This window comes from Chionomys nivalis, chromosome 24 (assembly GCF_950005125.1).
Source record: "Chionomys nivalis chromosome 24, mChiNiv1.1, whole genome shotgun sequence".
NCBI lineage: Eukaryota > Metazoa > Chordata > Mammalia > Rodentia > Cricetidae > Chionomys > Chionomys nivalis.
Genome location: NC_080109.1, coordinates 13,644,226 through 13,669,460, shown reverse-complemented (window position 1 = coordinate 13,669,460; position 25,235 = coordinate 13,644,226). Strand labels below are relative to the sequence as shown.

The 25,235-nt window shown below is 36.8% G+C and overlaps 1 protein-coding gene across 1 annotated transcript in view; it reads left to right on the top strand.

Annotated features, from left to right (window-relative positions):
- Rsrc1 (arginine and serine rich coiled-coil 1) overlaps window positions 1-25,235 on the top strand; it is a 284,228-nt gene that overhangs the window by 56,969 nt on the left and 202,024 nt on the right. The window contains exon 4 of the mRNA XM_057756995.1: window positions 20,458-20,628. Coding sequence (XP_057612978.1) covers window positions 20,458-20,628 — 171 coding nt within the window. The remainder of the gene's footprint in view (window positions 1-20,457; window positions 20,629-25,235) is intronic.

Below are 25,235 nucleotides of genomic sequence, written 5' to 3'. Positions count from 1 at the left end.
GGTCTTAACTTCAGAACCTTCTTATCAACACTCTATATTCTGCTTTGATATCCAAGTTTTCATTAATATGTGCTTGACTAGGTAAACTATGAAAGAAGAAAGGAGAAAAAAAGCATACTGTTTTTGTGTGACTAGAACCTTTTAATAACAGCTTTTCTGGAGTGTTGAGCAAGACAGTAAAGGAGGGGAATATATTAGTAGCACGGGTCTCTCTTGAGCCTAAGCAGAACTGTTCTGCTTGTTGGTTGATTTTATCACTTGCTCTGTGACTAGAAAAGGTTAATAGCACATTTTAATTCACATACTTATTTGGGAAATCTTGGTAAGCAACCTTAAAATGTTCCTAAAATCAAACAGTTAAAATATGCTGTTATCTTTTAGGATAAGTATTCATATTTTGTTCATTTTTAATTTTAGAAATAATTATTGGTCTCTATTGGAAGATTTCTGTTTTTTTTAACTCTGAGTTTATATGTAAATAAGTTTAAATTTTAGCAATGATTAAATGTCACTTCAATAACTGATTTATTGTTCATTCATCAGTGAAAACTTTGCATTTGAATTTGTGACAGCCACTTACTTATGAAAAAGATTTTATTCATTCTCCTTTGATGAGAATTTTGATGTTGACTCGGGACACGGGATTGTTTTCACAACGCTCTTGGGCGAGGAGTGCGTCCATGGTTGCCTTGTATATACTGAGCGTTGGATGGGGGGTTGCAGGGAATGATAAACAGGACACTTTTGATTTTGTGTTTACAGATGACACCTCCTTGTCTGTCTTAATTATGTTTACTGTTGCTGTGATGTCACATCATGACCAAGAATAATTTGGGGAGGGAATGACTTATTTCACTCATGGTTCTATACAGCAATTCACCATCAAAAGCAGTGAGGGCAGAAACTCAAGCAGGGCAGGAACCTGGAGGCAGGAGCTGATGCTGAGGCCATGGAGGAATGCTGCTTATTGGTTTACTCATCATGGCTTGCTCACCCTACTTTCTCATAGAACACAACACCACCAGCCCAGGGATGGTACCACCCACAGTGCACTGGGCTCTTCCCCACCAATCATTAATTAAATGCCTTAAAGGTAATGGAGGCATTTTCTCAGTTGAGTTCTCTCTTCAGATAACTCTAGCTTGTGTAAGGTTGACATAAAATTAGCCAGCACACCGTCTGTCATCTCTATCAGACTTGCTGAGTTGGATAAATAGAACTTTTACTTATCTGTGGCTGTTAGACAATGAATTATATGTATTTGATAAATAATCATGGTTAGTAGGGGTGGTACAAATAGACCGTTTGATCATAACTCAATACTGCAAATCGTTTTTGATTTTTCTAGCTGTGGAGCATCTGGTATTTTGACAAAATTAGTAGGTACAAGCTTCATACCAAACATGAATTTAAAATTTATTTTTAAGCAAAATCATACTTGGTTGTTACCAAAATCAAAATCTTACTTTTATTTTAGTTGTTATTTCAGGTCTTCTACTCTTTACAAAGCTTGCCCTGACTGCTTCCTTCCTTGTGTTTATCTAACTATATACTAAGTATTAGCCATGAAAATTAAATGTAAGTTTATCATATGGACTAGCAGTTCTTTTATGGCCAGCCCCAAAGAAATGAAAACACATATTCATACAAAGCCTTCTGCAATATGTTCTCAGAAGGATGATTCATAATGATTCATGAAAAATGTGCTTGAGTTGGTAAAGTAATATATAAGCATATGTAAGCATATGGAATATTATTCAGCAATGGAAAAAAAGAACTGATGAGCACTATGGCATGGATAAGCCTAAAGAATTACGGTAAGTAAAGGAAGACAGACAAAAGAGACCACATACTTTACTATTCTGTTTGTGAAAAATATCCAGAAAAAGCAGGCATATAAAGTCAGAAGGTGATTAATGATTAATAGTATATGAATATATATATATTAATAGTATATGTCAGGGATCACCTGGGATGATGAAAATGTCCTAAAAACTGAGGGATGTTAGTGGTTACAGTATTGGTATCTTTATACAAAGAAATTCAGTTTTATACATGAAATGGTTGAATTTTATGGCAAGTCAAGTAGATCTCAACAAAGCTATTAAAAATTTAAAAAATATTGTCAGTAATGGAATTGCAGCAATTACAATTCTTGGCCCATCGCTTAGCATTTAATAACTGTTTAAAGGATGATTTATTTACTTTTAAATGACTTGAACTTTTTATATTTAAAGTGAATTCAGTAGTCAAGAAGGAAGGCATTAAATTTAAAACTGAACTAACTAGTCCTATTATCTAGGAAGGAATTCCAGACCAGTAAGGTAGACAAGTGACTTTTATTTACTCATGTAAAAGATTTTGGTGAAATGGCCGGCAGTGGAAGGTGTGGGGCGCTGTAAATGATTAGCACAGCTGTTCAGACTTCTTCACCACCATCTCTCCTCCTGCTCCCTTCAGTAGCCGTGAGTACAAGCATTACTGATTGAACGTCATATACATAGACATAGACTTATTAAGCGTGTGCTGTTTCTGTGGTTATCATCCTAGGTCCTTTATTTCTTTTTGTATGTTAAGCCATGAATTCATAGGGAATGGGCTTCAGCAACTCAGACTCCTTCCATTGGTCTGCACAATGTGTGCTTCTGTGGGTAGAGCAGGCTGGCTCTTAAGTTGAACCCAGGTACCCTTTGGTTTCCTTCGTTCTTTCTTTTTTTCTGATTGTTTTACTTCACCCAGTTCAGGAAGCTGTCTTTGCTCTTGGGTCTCAATCCACACATTCATTCTCTTGGGAGAATGTCACCCATAACTTCTTGTTTACAATGATGCCCATGGCATGCTGGCTTAAGTGGCGAGGTGACATACTTAACTCTTCTTGTTTTGCCATGTTGTAACAGTTATGTGGCATTATTTTTGAACAGTGCCCCATTTCCTTGATGTCTGCAATATCACTCTTCTTGTAGATTTGCATGCATGTGGCCAGAGAAACAGCTCCATGTTTCCTACAAGGCCTAGTAAACATGTAGATGAACACATAGACAGTACCCCTCCACTTTCTCTTTGTTTGTCATTTTGTTGAGGTACTGGAAGATGACTGCCACAGTAAACAAGTGGAAGTCAATTTATATGAGTCAGCTCTTGATTTCTACCATGTAGTCATGGATACTAACAGCAAAGCACCTTTACCAACTGAGCCATCTTTCCAGACAAGTCTTCCCAAAGTAGTAATTTTTGGTTTCATTGACCTTTCTCCTATTTTCTTATCACTAATTTTTGCTGTAATTGTGCTTCATGTTTTTTCTCTTTTTTTAGGGGTGCTAGGTGACTGCTATTGTCTTGTGAATGTTGCTAAACTATAGCCACGATTTTCTTCTTTAAATTTAATTTATCATGCACATTTAAATGAATTCTTGAAATGGATGCTTAAACCACTGCATTTTAGTATTTGGATGCAGTTTTCTGTCTGCACAGTTTAGTATTCATGCCCACTAAGTGTCATGCGGTGTTTTCATGATCATGTGCTTAAGATTTCCCCTTAGTCTCCTTTGTGATGTTTTCTTTGACCTACAGGTTAGAGAGAAATAGGACAAATGAATTTAGAAATTTCCAAACAAAGTGATTTTTCTTTTTTAGTCATCTTTGTCTTTATTGTTTTCTAGTATTATTGAATTATTGTTCTTTGATCAGAGGACCTATTCAAGGAAATTTCAATTTCCTAAAATATATAAAGAATTCTCCATGATCTGGTGTATGGCCAGGTTTTAAATTATGCCTGCATCTTAAAGGATGTACAGTTTTTGTTTGTCTTTTTTTTTTTTTTGACAGATTTCCTTTCTGTAACCCTGGCTGTCCTGGAGCTAACTGTAGACAAGGCTGAATCTAAACTCACAGAGATCCACCTTCCTCTCCTCCCAAGTGTTGGGATTAAAGACAGGTGTCACCACCACCTGACAGATGTGCATATTTTTAGTTATTAGTGAATCTTATGCCAATTAGGTCAAATTTTAAGTTTTGCTTAAATATTTTATTGTCTTACTGATCTTTTGAGTTTTTATTTCTTGCTTACTGAAATTTTTTTTTTTTAAATGTATTTCTTGCTTTATTATCTAGTCTCAGGGTCTTGGCCACTTTATCAGTGTTAGGTATGGGTTCCATCTCATTGAGTGAGCTTTAAAGCCAATCAAGTGATTGGTTACCCCCATAACATTTGTGCCACCACTGCATGTTGCAGGCAGGTTTCAGTTGTAGCTTGCAGGCTTTATAGCTGGGTAATATTGATGATTATTTTGGCTTCCAGTAACATTCAGAGTATTGTCTAGAATTATATATAAATGCTAGTTCGTAGGGATGAAGCCTCTAGTTGGGTAACAACTTGATATGTCTAAGTTTGATGACATAAATAAGTTATGTCTTCAGTAATACAGCCTTACTGTGATGTTGGGTGGGGGTGGATCTATGGGACCACTTTTTCTAAGGACTTAACAAGATGTAACCCATTTCTGGCTCCCCTATAGTTATATAGTGATAAGACATAGTCATCCTAATTTGCTTCTTGAATTCCCTAGTCATGTAGAACATACGTTACAGTCCATATCCTACATCCTCTTGGTAAAATGCCTTGTTTTGATCATTTTCTAATTGAAGTGCCTGTATTTTTTAATTTTAATAATTGTTTTTAATTTTAATTATTTTTAATGTTAATATTTCAGCTCTCACTGTGTTGCCCAGGCTGACCTTTAATTAATGGACTCAAGCAGTCCTCCTGTTTTAGCCTTTGAGTAACTTGAGAATACAGGAGAGTAACTCCACTTCCCAGTAGCTGGTTACTTTCTTTCAGTCATAGCTTCTCTTTTCATTCTTTTTTCAGGATCTTTTCCAGAACAAAAGTTTAAATTTTAATAAAGTCTAAATTTCTTAATTTTCCTTTTATATTTATGCTTTTGGTGTCATTTGAGTCTTCTTAGCTGTTGTTATTGTAGTGTGGTAATACAGAACAATTTCAATTTGAGCTCACATAGCTTGCAGTGTTATGATATTAATTTTACTCATGCCTTATTACTGGTAAGAACAGAGAATGCTGTTAATTTCTAATAGACATTAAGAATTTTTATTCATGGAAAAAGATCAGATCAATGTTTAACTGAATTTATTAAGAAAAAAATACATAATGTTAGCACATTTGGGAGACAAGACAAAAAAATTGGGACTGTAGTACCTGTATTTACTCATTTAAAAAAATATTTGAGTATTTTTTGTGAGAGGCACAGCTCTAGGTAATTGGGATACATTTGTTAAATAAAAACTTCCTTCTCGATACTGAAGAGCAGTCCAAATTCCCTGCCCTGCGGGAAGACCAAGGTCCTCCCACGTCTATCTAGGTCCAGGAAGGTGAGCGTCCAAACAGGCTAAGCTCCCACAAAGCCAGTTCATGTATTAGGATCGAAACCTAGTGCTATTGTCCTTGGCTTCTCATCAGCCTTCATTGTCCGCCATGTTCAGAGAGTCCAGTTTCAACCCATGCTTATTCAGTCCCAGTCCAGCTGGCCTTGGTGGGCTCCCAATAGATCAGTTCCACTGTCACAGTGGGTGGGTGCACCCCTCGTGGTCCTGACTTCCTTGCTCATGTTCTCCCTCCTTCTGCTCCTCATTTGGACCTTAAGAGCTCAGACTGTAGCTCCAAATTGGGTCTCTGTCTCTATCTCGATCCATCGCCAGATGAAGGTTCTAAGGTGATATGCAAGATATTCATCAGTATAGGATAGGGTCATTTCAGGTTCCCTCTCCTCAGTTGCCCAAGGTACCAGCTGGGGACATCTCCCTGGACACCTGCGAGGGAGGAGGGGGAGAGAAATGGGAAACGGGGAGCAGGTGGAAATTTTAATTAAAAAAGAATAAAATAAATAAATAAATAAAAAACAAAAAATAAAATAAAATAAACTTCCTTGTTAATCTTCTTGAGGAGTGTGAGCAAGGATAAACAGTAAATACCATCCAAGAAGCATTGTATTATGTGTCTCGTGGGGGCAAAGAAGACAGGGTAGTGGTGTTGCAGGTTGGGAGAATTCATGGTTCAGTATTAACAAGGTAGGGATGCAGGATAATAAGGAAATGGTGTTTAGGCAAGGGCTTGCAGGAGGCTGTGGGATCTGAGGGATCTGAGCAACAGTGCTACCAAGGTATGGAGAGTTAATTCAGAGGTTACAAGTCAGAAGGATGTCAGATGGGTTTCAGTCTTCTGGATTTTATGTTAGTCACAAATCATTTGTGAGGTTCACAATGTCAGACATAAAACTGACACTTAATGAACACAGCTATAGTACAGGTCCCCTTTTCAGGCGATAAGGATAGTGTCCAGCTGGGGTTCACACTGGCTTTGAGTAGATCAGAGTATAACCTTATTTTTAATCCCTCCGTAACTCACCTTCCAGGTTAGTCCTCTGAAGGGTTTCAGGCATTGTGTATGTCTGTAGGCACTTTCAGTGCTTGGCATTCTGGGCTCTCTGACTTATTCAGGACTGAATTTGAGAACTTGGGGCAACATTGAATTTCCTTCGCCTCCCAGAGTTAATGTAGGCCAAATAGTGATGGTAACTACCCTTAGAGCAGGATGGAATCCTTTTTTGTTTTGACCCCTTTGCCAAGACTGTGTGCTTTGTACTGGAAGCACCTTTCCCATGAAAGCTCTTATTATTGCAGCTAAAATACTGACATAAACTACTTAAGACTATTCGTAGATTTGGAAGAGAAGCAAATAACAAACCCAAAGTAATTGAAAATCAAATTTAAAAATTATACAAATAGTATTCTGACTTGACAAACTAGTCAATCTGTATTGAATATATATTTTCTCACAGCTTTGTAAAGATAAATATAAACTTGTATTATTAGTGTCTTGTGATCAAATTTATAACAACCATACTTGCTCTAGGTAAAGTATATTTTGTCTTTTAACAAAATCTTTGAAGGAAAAAATTAGTTACAAATTTCAAAATTCTTTGTTGGGAGGATGATTTTCTTTTTTTATTGACTGTGAAGCAATTGCTAAAGTAGATTAAATATTATCAGAGTTTGATTGCACAGCTATGTTTCTATTTTTATCGTTTATTGATTTCTTGAATATAAAAATTCAATTATGCAATCCTGCATATTACAAAGCATATTAAGTTGATAGTTTTAATTCTGAAATAAGATAGTAGAACAAAAGTTCATGCTTAATAACTTAAGTTTGCATGCATGTACCTATCCCCTTAAAATTATTTATCTATTTATTTATTTTACGTCCTACCGAAGTTTTTCTTCCCTCCTCTCCTCCCAGTTCCTCTTTCTGACCCCACCTCCTTTTCTCACTTCCCAATCCACTCCTCATCCTTTTCTTTAGCTCACTAGTTTTAATGCTGAAATAGACTAGTAGCCACTATTTAGTTTGTTTAAGTGAAGAAGTAGTCAACTTCCAAGGTACTAGTTTATTTAGTTGATAAGCACTTCTGGTTTTCGTTCCTTTCCATCCCAAACAGTGCAGGGATTTCTTCCATTGTTGCATTGACTGATAATGCAGGAACTGGCTTCATCATTCTGTTTTCTTTTGGGGAAATTGTCATTTTTCTTCAACAAAACTTATTACTCTATTGAGAAAAACAAATATTTTGTCTTTGAAAAAGACTCTTTTATATACTTATAATTAATAACAATAAATATAGATAATTACAATGAGTATATTGATGAGATAAACATCATCTTAACTTTCACAGTAATTTTTAAAAGTGATTTCGGTACTCTTGAGGAGTGTGCTCTCATACTTAAGGACGTCATGACAGACTTCACCCGAAAGCCGCCAGGTTTAGAATATAATACTAGTAGCTACCAGCTGTTAAAATTTTCATTTGCTGACTTTATTCTTTTGCCCCTTTGTAATTTAAATGCCTTTATTTAAAGTTTAAGGTAAGGATATTGTAAAGTATGTAGCATTTTGAGATTAAATGGTGTCCAGAACATACAGTTCAAGGAGTTAGTCCAATGTAATTGGAGGAATTATTAAATGACACTGACCTCATTTCCTTTAGAACAATGAAAATTAATAGTTTCACATTTTATTAGGCTGATATTCCAGATGTAGTATACATTTAATTAAGTGTAGTTTCCTTTTAGCTATGGTATGTGTATCTGTTTTTTGTCGCGAATTCTTTCTAGTTTTACAGTTTTCCACATGTTTTCTTTCACCATTTATGATTTTTTTCAAAGCAGAGCTAGAAGGAGTTAAATCACTTTAGCATGCAGCAAAACAGTTCCCATTCAAACAATAAACGCTGTTTTAAAAAGCCTTTAGATCTTCTGTCACTTCATAAATATAAATATATAAAAACGTTATGCAGTTGTAGTGCCCACCTGCTAATTAAATGCAGATTTTCTCAAACTTGTTTAAAATCTGCCTGTTTGTTTCAACTCCTTCTCTGCTCGGAGTGCATATGGCCCTCGTGAAACTAATTATGCTTGTGGAGCAGCTGTTAAATTTAGTGCAACTAATTTTATCCAATATTTTACATTTTAATTGATTACCTGTGAAGAAATTAGCAAATTAACACGTATTGTACAGTAACTGAATGGTCTTTTATGGTTACTTTCAGATTTTACAGGCGAGCTAGGCACTGATAGAATAAAGGCACTTCTAGGGGTTTTTGGTAGGAGAATTATTGGTGGACCTTGATTAGCTAGTGTGAAAATTTAGGAAGACCGATGAGTGATGCCAGGCATCTGTGTGTCCTGTGTCTTAAACATGAGAAGCAGATTGGAAAGTAACAGCTCTTTCACAGAATTTTGGTAACATATGGGCTTATCTGGATCTGAGAAGTCTTTGAAGATCTTTGAACTTGACTAAATGACTTAACCTTTGGCTGAGTGGGTGGGTTATGTGTTTTTAGTGGGGGAAGCACTGGCATTCTGTGTTTCTCTTCTTCTTTCTTTTCCCCTCCCAATTCTAGCCTTTCCCGTTTTTCTTAGAAAGTGGAGACTGGAGAGGATGAGTAGGAATTTGCGGTGTGAGCATTCCAGCACTTACTAAACAGATCCATTTGTTCAAAAGGAGCAAATCCTTTGAGAATATTTGAGAAATGAGTGTATAGATGCTTATTTTCTGTTTTATTTATTTGTTATTGAAAATGATACCTCAATCAGATCTCACAGGCATTGTCCTTAGTTGAAAGGCTATAGGCAGACTTGGCTTCAGACTTCAGTTTTAGCACTGATTTTCTGTGGTCTTTGACCTTCCCCAGGGTTCAGTTTTCCTCAAACCAGACCAAAACCATCAAGTGCCCCTGCATAGGATTGGGGTTCATCTTCTAAACACACACACACACACACAGAGAGAGAGAGAGAGAGAGAGAGAGAGAGAGAGAGAGAGAGAGAGAGAGAGAGAGAGAGAAAACAACCATTGTTTGTTTAAGTACTTGGAAGTAAACAGTATCATGAGACAGCTAATAAGCTTCCTAAAAATACCAGTACAGTATTATGGGGAAACCTCAGGGCCTGTGTCTTGGCTAAACAAGAACATTATTAAATGTGCATATTATTATGAATATTTTAAAGCATTAAATATTATAGTAAATAAAAATGGTTTTGATTTTTATTAGCTTTGAATTCTGATACTAGTAAATATTGATTTGAAAAATAGGCCCAGTAAACATGTGTGAAATTTTAATAATAATAGTTTTTCAGTTGGGCTTGTAAGTAGGGAATTACTTTCCAAGAATATGCAGATAAACTCTGTTTACACACTTGATTTATACCACTTAGACACTGGAACTTGTCCTCTTGGTGAAGACAGGTAATGTTGATAATATAATATTTGGGAAACCTGTTAAAGTAAATATGTTTCTTTAAGGCAGATGAACGCCAGTAAATAACAGAAGCTGAAAATAGTTAAGTTGCTTGATTTTCTTATTTGAATTCTGAATGTGTGTATTTTGCCCCCAGAGTATAGTTGCTACTGATGTAGCATTTCAGCTCTTTTTCGTTCTTTCTGCATGGATTTCTGTGGATTGGACCGAAATATTAGCCATCATGATTTATTTCATTTTCTGTTGTCTGTTTTCTTCCTCCCCCAGCTTTCTTTCTTTCTGGTGTTGAGCACTGAGCTCAGGACTACATCCCCACCACTATTATGATTTTGATGATGAGTTTCAAGTAGCAGATCTAACAAACAAACAGATTAACAAAGTTTCACCCTTTTAAACTTCACATTTGAAAACATTAGACATCCATTATAATAAGCATGATCTAGGGGACCTTTGTGTAGCTGTGATTTACTGCTTTCATGTAGTTGTAGTTTATAGTCTCTCAAGTCTTACTTTCAAGCTCTGTTAAGACATTTACTATAGGAGAAATTTAGCTTCAGTGTTACAACTCTAGTACTAATGTCTTGATGTGGGAGTTCTCTTTAATACGGTGGATGGGAGCAGTATTTCTCTTCCTGAATGGTATTTTGGAATTTGGTTGCTTCCCAGTGTATTTTTATCCCATGGCATTTTCAGCACATGTATTTATAGATTAGAACATCCCCACTGCAGACTTCTCCATTCCTCTCTGTTCTGTTTCCTCCTGGTTAGTACAGTGCCTTGCAAAGTCTTGTTATCTTGTCTCCTTTAAGGCTCCAGAGTTGTTAACAAATTCTCCAGGTTTTAAGTTTCCTTTTCCTGCTTTGTGGCCTGGAAACTTAGGTGAGAAAGAAACGAGGCACTCCAGAGTTCATTCAATACATTTCTTTTTGTGAGGATTATAGTCTGGTACTGCCTGACTGAAACAAGTTGTTTTGCTTTGTGCATGTGTTTGTATGTGTTCACGTATGTACTCATGTGTCACCCATGCATATGTGTGTACATAGCTGGAGGCCAGAGGTCAATCTTGAGTGTCTTTCTCAGTTACCCTGTCACTGAAACTAGAGCTCCCTGATTTGGCTAGATTGGATGGCCAGCCTTCTCAGTGTTGTGTGCTACTACATCTGGTTTCTTTAAAATTAAACACACACACAGTGAGTGCAAGTGCCTTCAGAGGCTGCAGGCACCAGGTGCCCCTGGAGCTGGAGTTACAGTTGGTTATGAGCCTTGTGACCTGGGTGGGGCATTCTGTGCAGAAGCAAGTGCTCTTTAAGAACTGAGGAGCCATCTTTGTAGCCTCGTTTCTGGCTTTTTTTTTTTGTGTGTGTGTGTGTGTGTGTGTGTGTGTGTGTTCTGGGCTTGAACCTCAGATCTCCAGGCTTGCATGCCCACCACCTTACTATCTGAGCCATCTCCCCAGCTCTAAAACACTTTTTCCTATGCTTTTTATTTGTGTTTCCAGTGGGTTGTTTTCATTTAACCACAGGTCATTCACTGTTTTTCTCTTTTCCTATCATTTCCTTTGACAATTTAGCAACTTTGTTAATATTTCTGAAGAACCAGATTTTGTATTTATTAATCTTCTGTTTTTTTCATCTTTGATTTTTTTTATTTTCCCACCTACTTTGAATTCAAAATCTGTCTTTTTTTTAACTCTCAAGATAGATGCTTATCCTGCTTTCACACTGTTCTTCACCATGCTCATTTGGCTGTAGGGGTCTTTTCTTCCGACTGTATTTTGGCTGTAACTATCTCAGATAGATAGATAGATAGATAGATAGATAGATAGATAGATAGATAGATAGATAGATAGATAGATAGACAGACAGATAGATATTGATATTTTGTTTGTTTTTGTTTTGTTTTCGACACAGTGTTTCTCTGTGTAGTGTTGGCTGTCCTAGAACTCACTCTATAGACCAGACTTACTTGCACTCACAGATATCTGCCTGCCTCTGCCCCCCTAGTGATGAGATTAAAGGCGTGTGCTACCACCACCTCCATACATTTATTGAATGTCTTTGTTTTCATTTGGTTCAAATATTTAAAAATATTCACTGTGATTTCTTCTTTCCTATGAGTTATATAGACATGCATCCTTAATTTTTGGAATACTCTGCCTATTTTTTGTTTATTCTTTTCTCTTTAATTCTCTTCAGATAGAACATTTTCTATATTTTAAGTATGTTGAGTTATGGTTTGACTTGCCATATGGTTTATTTTAAACAATATTATCAGTTAGCATGATGATAGGAATAAATAATGTGTGGTTTTGAAGAATAGTAAGATAGCTGGATTTAAACATTTATCCAGGTCTTTGTCTTTCCTTATTGTTTATTTTGTTAGTTACCCAGAACTCACACTCAAATGTACAACAGTTAGAATTCTTCCTTTAAGATTTTTACTATTGCTTTATATATTTCTTGGCTGTGTTATTACATGTTACAAATTTGGACTTTTTATTCTTTTGGTGTAGATTGAGCTTGCCATTAAGAAGTGATGACCTCTCTTTGTCTCTCTGTGCTCCTCCCTAGACGACTGCTTTGCCAGATGTTAGCACAGTTCTTCACTTTTCTTTTTGCTTATGCCTACATATTTTTCCATACTAAACCTTTCTTTGATTTTAATTTTTCAACTTCATTGTGAAAGTTGTCTAGTTTTGCTATTTCAGTTTGATCATCTCTTCCTTTTTATTTATATTATTTAGTTGAATTATATTTATTACTAATATATTTAAATTTACTATCTTAGTCTTTATTTTCTGTTTGTCCATGAATCTATTTTTTTACTTCATTCTTTTAGATTAATTTTATTTAATTTTTTTTCCTATGCGCTCCCCCCCCCCCAACCCTTTTAGGTTTCAAGACATGGCTTCTCTGTGCAACTGCCATATCTGTCCTGGCACTTGCTCTGTATACCAAGCTGGTCTCTAACACACAGAAATCCACCTGCCTCTCCTTCCTGAGTGCTGAAATTAAAGGCGTGTGCCCCTCCCTCCTGGCCAAAACTTGCAGTCCTTAGTTATAGTTTGGATGATTGATTTAGAAATTGTCATATACCCTTGACTTGTTTGTGAATAGCAAAAGCTAGTACTTATAGTACTTCCTTTTTAGTTTGTTTTTAAAGGACAGTTTGCTGTTCGTTGCATTGAAGCACATGTCCTGTACACCCCCGCCCCTCGAACTCCTCGGTTTTCTCTGCAGGTTTTAGTGGAGAAGGGTGATGCCAAGTTGATTCTTTGTCAGTTTTAGTGACTCATGGTTTCAGAGGTCTCATTTCATTGTTGCAGGAAAGGCATGACAAAGTATCTCCACAGCCAGGAAACGGGGAAAGGAAGCACCCTGCTCATTCTTTTCCTCCTATTGTGTATGCCTTGCTTACCTGCTTATGGGATGCTAGCACTGAAGTTTAGGGCAGTTTTCTCCACTAATCCTTCCTGAAAATGCCCTTAGAGATCCAGAGCTATGTATGCATCACTGATCTCTGTGATCTTCTTAAAGTAAGAGACAATAATTTACTGTGATATTCAGTTTTCAGATTCCTTGATGTAATCTTTCTTCTGTAGAGGTTTGAGTTTCAGCATCTTACTTTCTAGTTTTCCTTTACCACCAACCCAACGATGTACATCTCCTTTTCCACAGTGTACAGGGTGTAGGTCTTTAAAAATTCTCCTCGTTATGGCTTTAGTTAGGTTCTGGTAGTGAGTGAATTGGGTCCTGTTTACAGTGTCCTCCTGACATAAAATCTATGCTAGGTCTTATTCAATGTATAATTATTTAATTTTAATTACAGTTTTATTTTATAGTAAATGTTATCTTTATTTGTAGCACTCAACTTAAGGACTGTTTGAAGTACTGAAGCTGTTTTCTGAAAGACAAAATATTAAGGTATCTGTTTTGATTACATGTGTTTAGAACTTATTAGCCAATTAAACTTGAAAAATTGGCTTTTGAGGGCAGTAATTCATTTTATGTAGAGATGTTATGGTTATTCTTCTTATTCTGTAGATATTGAAAGCATTTATCTGGTATAATAGGACATCTTGCTGTCCATTTATTGCTTATATATTGTGTGTTCTAGAGTCTCACATTTTTTACCAAATGGTTCTTTGCTTATAATACATCTCCATATTGGCTTTTGTACTCCAGAGACTTCTAGAGTGATTTATCAGAAAGATACTTATTTAAGGAACTGGGGACAAATAACATCTTAAATGTTAATATAGTTTCCTTTCTCTTTTGTCTGTTAGGCCAGAGTAGGAAATCTTTTTATTTTGATTTGTCATTTTTTCTATGACGAGACTCTAAAGATTTGAAAGTAAAGCTACTTAATTGTAAACAAAACTGGTCATATGTCTAAGATATGGATCTTATACAAATTTTTGTCAAATAATTCTTGTGATTACGAAGAAGTCAGTAGCTTAATCAATTTTGTTTTTAGCTTAATTCTTTTAAAATCTGTGTGTGATTTTAAACTATTTTATAATTTAACTCTGCCTGTAGTTTTGCATTTTCAATTTTTTTCCATTGTTATTCTTTGGATTATCTTTTTAATGTGAAGATGATAAGATTAAGAGGTCCACGGTGTGAGGATTAAGATAATGAGCATTGCCTTTTAAAGGAAGAAGATCCTGTAACATTGTATACTGTGATATTTTAAAACGTATTATTTTGTTTAATGTATTGAGTGCCTTAATTTATAGGTATGGTTTTGCTACCTTATTTAATACATAATGAGAAACAATGATTGGAAGGTATCCTAGAATGACATGAACTTCTTGATTGTATTTGGTGAATAATGAGCAAGATAAGTTTGGAGAACTGCAGGCATATGTTTTCAACAGCAAAGTGTTTATGTCAGATAGCTTTGAAGCTAACAGAATTTTCTTAATTGATAAATTGAGAGTAAAGATGACAAGGAAGGTGCTGAGGGGAAGCTGGGTTTGATAGTAACTGATCAGATGCCTTGCTGATCACAGTAGCTTTGCTCCAGTGATGATGGGATAGTGATGATGATGTGTTTGTCTGGGGACAGTGCCAGCCGACTCTTGCTTTCCTGGGATAGTACCTTAGCTTCTAGACCTCTGCTTGTCCTCAGCAGGCTTCAGTTATTGCATGGTAGGGGATGGGTTCTTCCTGTTGAAGCAAACGTGATAGGTCATTTATTTTGTTATTGAGGATTACCTGTGGAGAAGACTTGTTGTTTTTTGTTTTGTTTGTTTTATGTCTTTTTGCACTTTAGATTCTTATTTGCTTTCCTGTTTAATAGAAATAAATACAGCAAAATTTGGGTGAGCCATATGCTAAATTTAAGATTGTAGAGGTTTGGAATCAGAATACTGCTTAATTGCATTAGCTATAGTAGAAGAGAAACATATTTCCTATGCTTCTGACTCGGCTACTACAAATCCCATTAGTGCACCTTCAGTTGCTGCCCTCTTGATGCTTCCTTTCTCCTGACTGACATGGCTGCTGATGTCCAATTTTTTCTCTAGGTAAATGGTATCTTATGGCAGTTGGCATTACTCTATTTTGCATATAAGGAAACAGGTTGTCAGAGAAGAAATAACTCATTGAGAAAAACCATTATTTGAGGAATTATTCATTTTAACTTAATATTTATCAAATTTTATGTACATTTCTAACACGTATATTTAGTTAAGAGTGCAATGAAAATTTTGCCAAAATGTACCTCAGCTATAACCCACAATGTAAACTACTAATGGCTGTATATCTTTTCCAGCAGTATTCTTAGAGGCAAAGTAAGCAAACTACATTAAATTATTAGACATTTATTCAAGATATAAAGCTCTTAAAGTGTTTTTAGCGTTGAAAGCAGCTTATCTATCTTTAGAGAAATTCTTGGTTTCTCCCTTCCCTCACCCTAGCCACTGTGGCAGGTAAGAGTGAGAGACTGGCCCTGCCCCTCCTCCGCACCCACCGGAGAGCAGGCTTGGCACCTTGTCTGGGCAGCACACTAGCGCTGACCCTGTTGGCAAGGGCGCAGGTGAGCCGGGCTTGTAGGCATGAGAGCCTACAAGCTGCGCATTCCCCTTCCCTCGTATGCCATGGGATGGCAAGGGTAAAGGAAATATGCCTTCCCCCACCCCTTGCCACTTGTGACAGGCAGGAGAACTGACCTGGGGTTGGGGCATGAGACTGGAGGAGCCGGCCCTGCCCTCACCAGGGGCAGCATTCTGGAGAGCAGCCAGCATCTCCACTAGGCAAACAATAGAGCTGCCCCTGGTGGTGTGAGTGGGGGTGAGCTGGACCTAGGGTGTGAGAGAAGGAGAACTGGCCCTCCTCCTTGCTGTCTGCTACATTGGGTGAGCTAGCGGGGGCAGTTCTGGGGAGCTCGCCTGGGAAAGCTGGCCCAACATTTACCCCATCTATGAACTGCTGGAGCACTTGAAGTGGCTGGTTCTGCAGATCCAAAGCTGCAGGATCCCCATGACACAGAGCAACAACAGGGTGTCCAAGAGGAGTCCGAGTGAGGGTCCAGTGTTGAGAGGGTAATGGAAACCAGAGGTCTCAAACATCAATGATTCATTGCAGCAAACACTTATGAATAAAGATGCATGGACTAAAGGGACTGTGTGACTCAGCCACACTATAGCTTCCATGCTGAGATTTTTCTTATTTAGTTTTTTGTTTGTTTGCTTGTTTCACTTAAATTTTGTTTTGTGGGGAGGCTTCAATAGGAAGGGAATGGGGGGGATGAGTGGAATGAGGATGCATGATGTGAAATCCATAAACACTCGAGAAAAGTTAGCATTTTTAGTTAGCACGCATTAATTCATGTGCTATATGCATATTATATGCTAGTTAACATATAAATATATACAAACCCAATTATTGATACCTATATAATAATATATGTTAATATATAATTCTGTATTTTAATCTCATTTGTCAATATGACATGTATGCATTTTATGTCATATTTAAAATATAATTTTCTGTACCAATGTCTTGAAGATTTCCCGTTTTCCTCTGATAATGTCAGTCTTAAATTTAATTCTTAGGTCCATTTCAAATTGAGTTTTGTATAGGGTGAGAGGCTCTTGTTTAGTTCTTCTGTGTTTAGGTGTCTACCTTTCCAGCACAACCGTTTATTGGAGAGGCTTCTCCATTCTCCATGCATATTTTGGGACCAAGTCAAGAATTACTTTGGCTGCAGTTGGTTTTCTTCAGGGATCAGCATTGAGTGCCATTCATTTGTGTGTCTGTTATTCAGGCCTCATACTGTGTTGCTGACTCTGAGTGTATAGTGGAGCTATTTCTTAAATTCCGGTATTGTGATGTCTCTAGCTTTGTTCAGCAGTTCATATTTTTTGTATTTCCACATTAACTGTTAGGATTTCTTTTATAGCTTCATGAAGAAAGTCGTTGGCATTTTGACAGGGGTTATATTGAATTTGTAAATTGCTTTGGAGAGCTATGGATGTTTTAACTATTAATTCTTTCAATACTTGAACATGGGAAAAATTTCAGTGTTTTTATGTCTTTCATTACTTTTGTTAAGATTTTGTAACATTTATTGTAGAATTCTTTAACTTCCTTGGTTAAATTTATTTCTGGGCTTTTATTTTATAGCTATTGTTATGAGCTTGTGCTCCTGATTTTCTCATCTCTCTGGTGTATTAAATGCTGCTAAGTCAGCTAGATATAAAGCTCAGTAGTAGAGCATTTTCCTAACATCAGTGACACCCTAGGTATGATTCCCAGGACCACCAAAAATAAAACTAAAATGCTACTGAGACATTTTGATTGGTTTTAAGAGAGGATCTTGCTACAATAGCCCTAGAACTCATTGAGTAGCAAGACTCACCTCCATTCACTAATCACTTGTCTTGACTTCCCAAGCATTGGGATTACAGGTTTATGCCATCATGCCTGGTTGCAGTGAGTTTTGTATGTTGGCTTTGTATCCTGCAACATTACTGAATTATTTTATTAGTTCTAATAATCTTTTGGTGAAGTTTTTAAGATTTTCTGCAGATAGTATTGGATCATCTACAAATTAGGATAGTTCGACTTCATCCCTTTCTTGTTATATTTCCTTTATTTTGTTTTCATGCTTAACTGGTTAAAACAAGGCTTCTGGAACTGAAAGTCCTGATAGTAAACACCCTTTTCACGATGTCCACTACAGCTGTGGCTAGTTTCCATAATTGTGATTGAGTCATTATGAGATGCAGATTCTGATCTCATCGTCTACCAGTCTGTCTCTAGTCTCATTCAACATACTGTTTTTCAGATTATTTCAGTTCTAGAATTTCTATTTTTTATTTTCCTGAGGGTTTTGTTGTTGTTGTTGGAATTTTACTGAGATTGCTTAGTTTTCTACTCATTGTAAGCGTGGTTATAAGTACTACTTTAAAATCTTTGCAAATGGGGCTGGAGAGATGGCTCAGAGGTTAAGAGCATTGCCTGCTCTTCCAAAGGTCCTGAGTTCAATTCCCAGCAACCACATGGTGGCTCACGGCCATCTGTAATGGGGTCTGGTGCCCTCTTCTGGCCGGCAGGCATATGCACAGACAGAATATTGTATACATAATAAACAAATAAATAAATATTAAAAAAAAATCTTTGCTAATTCAAGCATCTGCCCTACTGTAGAGTCCATGCGTGCATCCACTGCACTGTTTCCTCTCTACACCCCAAGAATGGAGCACATTTTATGTATTTGTTTGTCTGTATAGAATATTAAAAAAAAATCTATCCTGGGCATGATGAGTATCATGTTGGTAATACTGTTGTGTTCTTCTCAGTAATGTGATCTTAAGTCTTTATTTCAGCAGGATATTAACTTGATTTGAGGTTGCAGAGGTCTGTGTTTATGCGCACAGCTGAAATTTTGGGTTCATGCTTTCATCCTTAGTGGTTTGGAGTCTACTGTTCTTAAGATGATTTGAGTTTCAGACAGAGCTTTGAAAATAGTTTACATAAAATTTCTTTTTTTGATATCACAGAGTTGGGCATGTAGCTTAGTGGCTTAGCACTTACCTCAAATTCTGGGATATCATTTTTGACTTTTTCTTAAAGAATTCACCTTTTATTGTCTGTGTTGACAGTTGGTCCTTGGTGGGTTTTCTAATCTGAAAATTTTTGGTTGGAGTTTATCTGTTCTGGGTGCAGTCTTGAGTTTATCTGAAGAGTGGCATCTTATAAATGGCTGTTCACCTTTCCAATAATATGTGTCCCATCCCACTCCCAGCAAACTCTTGCTTTTGGTCACTTTCCTGTGCCTTATTATATAGTTTTAGTTATCTGTAGGATTCTGAGTCTGCTAGAGGAATTCTCTCAATACTCTGACAAGGACCTGAATTCACTCCTTCTTAGCCCATGATGTATCACTTTATATGGTTCATGCGATGGAGTGGGTTAGTGGTCTTACTCGCACATTGAGAAAATAGAAGGGGCAGTGGGTAGATAAAAGAGAGTCTAAGGATAATGAAAACACTGTTTTTACAGATTATATTAAATACATTTAATTTGTTCTATTGTTTGAGGAGACCTAAGACCTTATTTGAATTTTGAAGACTTCACCTTGTTTACCTTTTCATTGTTCCCTTGTGGTGCTGTTTATCTGTAGTTCTAGTGTCTCAGGAGCCTGAGGCACATTGATTGTTGGAACTTGGAAGTTCAATCCTAGTCTGAGTAAAACAGGATGCCTCTATTGCAAAATCATCCAAAGACAACAACAAAACAAACCTTTTACTTGCTAACACCTTTGTGTATGTGAGGTGCACTCACCTGTGTTAGCACATGTGCAGGCTGGAAGTTCATGTTAGGATATCTTCCTCAGTCTCTTTTCTACCTTACTTTTGAGAGAGAAACTCTCATTGATATTAGAGCTCACCATTTTGGCTAAGTCAGTCAGCAAGCAGAGTCTCGGAATCTGCCACAGTCCACCTGTCTCCACCCGTCAATGCTGAAGTTACACGTGGTGGCCACCATGCCCAGCTTCTTATGTGAGTGCTGGGGATGCAAATTCTGGGCCTCATGCTCTCACGGCCAGCACTTTGCCCACTGAGTCATACTCCTACCGCCAATTTTGCCAACATTTTTCTCCTTAACATGAGGTTGGTTTTATTTATAAAGTTTAGGTACATAGCATGCTGTGTCTAAAGTCATATGTTGTACATAAAGTCAGATGATTAGTTAAATTATATATCTATAATCACACATTTCTTTGTTTCTCTCTGTCTTCTCCACCCATACTCCTGAAGATACTTCCTCAGGAAATTTATACTGTAGAAGTTATTAACTAATTATAGTTATTAAGATTATATTCTTAATTCTTATTCAACTTACATGACAGTCTTTTATCCTATTTGTAGCTCAAAATTTCTCTTTTTCTAGCATTTTAATTGAACCTTAATTTCCTTCAAAATCATCATCATTTTTATTTCGTCGTAGAATTTTAAGTGAGTGTGATCATGTGTGTTATCCTTCATATACTTCCATTGCACAATTAAGTTTTGGCTCTAGAGTTAAAACTAAGTACTTTAAAGTAATTTAAAAGGTCAATTGCTTGTTTAATCCAAGGCAGACTAAATCTATTTAATAAAATCTGTTCATTGTAGGTCCAGGTCAAGACCTCGTCCACGTTCCCATAGTCGAAGCAGTGAGAGATCCAGCCATAGAAGAACTCGTAGTAGGTCTAGGGACCGAGAACGACGCAAAGCACGGGACAAAGAGAAGCGGGACAAGGAGAAGGACAAAGGCAAGGACAAAGAAGTACACAGCGTCAAACGGTGAGTTGATAAGAGCTGGTGGAGTGCAGATTAGTAATGCCACAGCAGCGTGCAGACTAAACTTTCTCTCTGAGCTGCTTCCTGTTCCTGCCCTTGTGGGTAAATTCCTTTAAGAGGAAAAGAAGGGAAGGGCTTGCCAGTATCTTGCATGGTTCTTGAAGTTTTTATTCTCTAAAAATTTATTAAGTTAATTTTAATAACAACATGTAACTCTTCTTACATTCTTTTCTGTTCTTTTTGTCTCTACCTAACTTTTTTAAAAAGATTTTTTTAAATTTAAATTATATGTGTTGATATGGGGAATGAGCATATCTTAGTAGGGTTTCTATTGCTGTGAAGAGACACCATGACCACAGCAACTCTTATCAAAGAAAAAATTTAATTGAGGTGGTGGCTTGTAATTTCAGAGGTTCAGTCCATTATCATCATGGCTGGGAGCATGGAGACAGGCAGGCAAACATGGTACTGGAGAAGTAACTGAGAGTCCTACATCTTGCTGGCAAAAGGAAGTCATCTGAAATACTGTGTGGTATCCTGAGCATAGGAGGCCTCAAAGCCCACCCCATAGGGACGTACATTCTCAACAAGGCCATTCCTACAAAGCCCCACCCCCGATTGTGTCACGCCATATGAGATTATAGGTGCCAGTTACATTCAAACTACAACAGTGCACATGTGTTCTGGTTCCTGAGGAGGCCAGGAAGGGAGCATGTAATACTCTGTAGCTGGAATCACTGGCCTCTGGGGGCTGGGAGCTGAACTCGGGTCATCTTCTAGACTTTCAAGTTCTCTTAACTCCTGCGCTGTGCTCTGCACCTTCTGTTCTCAGCTTTTATGTCACATTTACAGTGCTGATATGAAGCCCTGTCTGGACTGCTAGATTTTATTTACTTTTTGAAATGTTAACCTTGTGGCAAAAGTTTAAAAGATGTAATTTTTTCTTGACTATTCCACAACTATCCTAGGAAAATTCAAATTCTAGTTTTAGAACATTATAAGAAAAGAGATAGGGATCAGATCTTCTCATTGCTATGTCAAAACAGCTGAAAAAAGCAACTTTAGAAAGGAAGGTTCTTTTGGGTCACAGTTAAAGGCTCAGGCCATCATTGTGGAGGAGGCCATGGTGTCAGAAACTCAAGGCAGCTGGTCACAAAGCCTTGTAGTAAGGGTGCAGATAGAGGTGAATGCCGATCCTCAGTTCAGTTTCTCCTGTTTCTTCTGTCTGGGACTGCAGACCAAGGAATGGTGCCACCCACCTTAAGGGTAGGTCTTCTCAGCTCAGTTAACCCAGGCTAGAAGCTCCTTCATCAACAGGCTTAAAAGTTGTCTACTAAGTGATTGTAGATTCTGCTAAGTTGGCAATCCGTGTTAACATCACATAGTAGGTATCCAGCTACATGCGTAGAAAGGATGGGTTAAACAGATGAGACCCAGGGAAGGTATGGAGGTAATTCTTGGTAAAGGGAAAGAGTCAGTATAATGGCAGATTTGAAGGGTACGGATGCAGATAAGTTCCAAAGACTGGGAAATATGAATTTAGATGATGAAAATGTGCCAGAGAACTGTCTTATTCCTTAGTTCTCTGTAAATTCTTTTTTTCCCCTCTATGTTTAGTTACATAACCATAGAGAACATGACCATGTTTTTTCTCTGAATAGTACATAGTAACTTTCCATTTCATTAAGGTTTTCATTTTAAATAATTTCTCAGTACCAGAAATTCCTTTAAGCAGTGACATTTGCTATCTTATTTGATACCTTCATTAAATAGGTGCCTTTATTTTGCTTTACTATTTTCTATTTTTGATGTTATTGCTATTTCAAAATATCTGAGAAAATTAATTTGAAGGAGAAAAAGGGGCAGTTTTGGCTCATAGTTTCAGAGGTTTCAACCCATAGTTCCCTGGTCTGTTGCTCTTTAGGCCTATGGGAAGGCTCAAACATGGTACAAGGGTATGGGAGAGGATCTCTTGGCATCCAGGAAGCAAAGGTTGAGAGAAACAGGGATAGAGGGAGGAAAGAAGGGGGCAGGAGCCCGTATGAATCATACCTCCTGCTTGGCCCATTCAGTAGGAACTCCTCAGTGGATTAGCCCGTTGTCAATTAGTTCCTAATTCAAGCTGACTGTGTCTTCTGTAATTGCAGACTGTCTTCTCTTTTGTAGTATGCCATGATTACTAATAATGAGAATTAGGGGTTGACATAAGTGACATAAACTATCCTAAAAATTTCTAGAGAAGCAAAAGAATCTTCTGTTTTTTTGGGGTGGGTTGTGTTTTGTTTTGTTTTGTCATTAGTAAAAGGTTCTTTTCTTTTTCTCCATTTTTTTTCTGTTTCCCACCTCATCATTTGATATGTTTATGTAGATTTATACTTAATTATATTTACAAGCAATTTCTACAGCATTATTAAATTTATCACTACTAGTTCATTTGCTGTCTTTTTCCAGATAACTTTTTATAATGTATAGATGAAGAGAGGGGGAAAAAAGAACACAGAACATTACAATTAGGATGGATGTATTAGTCCATTCTGGATATTCAATCCAATCACATATGTTTGAACTTATGCCAAAAAACCTAGGGGCTTCTTCATATATGAAAAATAACCTACACGTTTCTTCAGGTATAAGAACCTTTGCCTTATCAATGCAGTTAAAATGTCTGTGATATACTTACTGTGGAATTTAAAGCACAAAGCAAAATAAAGTGTATCAGTGGCAAAACAAGGTACACTCTTACCCATTAGATTCATAAGTCTGTTGGCTGGTAATAATAAAAACTAGAAAGAAGGGAATGTATAACTGGGAGTTAACTTTTTCATTAACGAGCCTTTCATTTTTAAGATAAAAAGAGATAAGATGATTCTAAAAAAAATATTTTCAAATTGCAAATGTTAATAGCTTTGTAAGCCTGGAATATTTGAATGATTATTATATGGATTTCCTGTGTGTTCTAAGTTGACTTACTCGTTGTGGTAGCCTACTTTGCTGATGTGCAGACTTAAGGAACCTAATAGGAACTTGAGGGGTATTAGTTTATAGGGTCTAAAGGACAGTTGCCTTTTCTTCTAATATGATATGAATGATTAATATGAGAAAGACACTGATCTTATCCAGGATTTTATTAAGATTTAAAGACATTAACTTTAAAAAATTTACATGGTATAACATTTGCTTTGTAAGAATAATTTATCTTTTAAACATTGGTACAAGTTTTTCTTGTTTCTGTTCATTTTTCTCTTAAATTTTAAGAACTTAGCTGTATCTTATTTGTAGACAATTGTTCCTAGAAGATGAAATTTCTGTAACATGAAAACATTTTATTTAATATTATTATTGTATTGAAATAAGGTATAACATTTTGTTAGACTGTTTTTTTGAGAACTTCACACATGAACACATCTAAATCTCTCCTGCCTCTTTCTCCCCGCAACGCTCTCCCACATTGGTGACTGCTTCCTTAACTGTCGTTATTAAATTGTATGTCTGTACAACATACTGAGTCCCGCTAGTGTTACTCATATGGACATGTGTCCAGGACTGAATATTTGGAATTGGACAACCTATGTGGTAGCTTATCCCTAGAAAAGATTGATTTTCCCTCTCTTAGCAGCCATTGACTGTAATTCTTCATCAAGGTTGAAATCTTGTGGAATTTCCCTTATCCATGTAGGCATGTCAACTTAATGTTGTCATTTTGCAAACCTTGTATGGGCAGCCATATTGTTGAGATTCTTTTGTTCAGCTTCCCTCTCATATGAGGAAGATATCAGAGAACATCTTAAAACAGGGCTCCAGTCCTCTGGCTTTTACAGTCCTTCCTGACACTCTTCCACAATATTCTGTGAGGCTTAGGTGGAATAATTGAATTGCAGATGTATCATTTGGGGTTTGGTACTCTATCATCACTTACCCTCTGAATTTTGGCTACTGTGGGTCTCTGTAGTGGTCTCCATATAGGGGTGAGGGCTACACTTAATTGTAGGTATATTTGGAATAAAATTAGAAATTAAATTAGTTAAGGAAAATGGCAGTAATAGATTCTCTTCTGAGGTCTGTGATCTTCTGGCCACTGTTAATTTACTAGATTTAGAGTACCATATATGTATTTCTTCCTATTGAACAAGACTTGAATCCAATGAGACCCTTGTTGGTTACCCCCGCAATCAAAATATCATTATTGTTTCACTAGGGGTATCTTGTCACTTATATCCCAAACTGTTACTGAGAGACAATACTCAGAAATTTGTAATATCACAGGGCCTCATTTGCAGCTTGGTGTGATGATGCTGAACTTATGCATCCCAGCATTACTTATGGATTAGTAGTTAAGGTTTCTGTACCAACATCCTCATCCATGTGCAATATTATATAGTTAACTGCTTTAGAACATCTTTCAGAGCATTTTAAAAAATTGTGTATGAATAAGTAAATAGCCACTATTATACTGTTTTGAAATCATAGTGCCATCTTCAAGAATAGAATATAAATGGACTTAATTTAAATCCATCGTCAATCATTATTTAAATCACTATGCAGAAAAAGAAGAATTGCTTTTGTAGTGGTTGTTGAATACTGATGTACTTTCAATGTCTCATCTCCCCAGT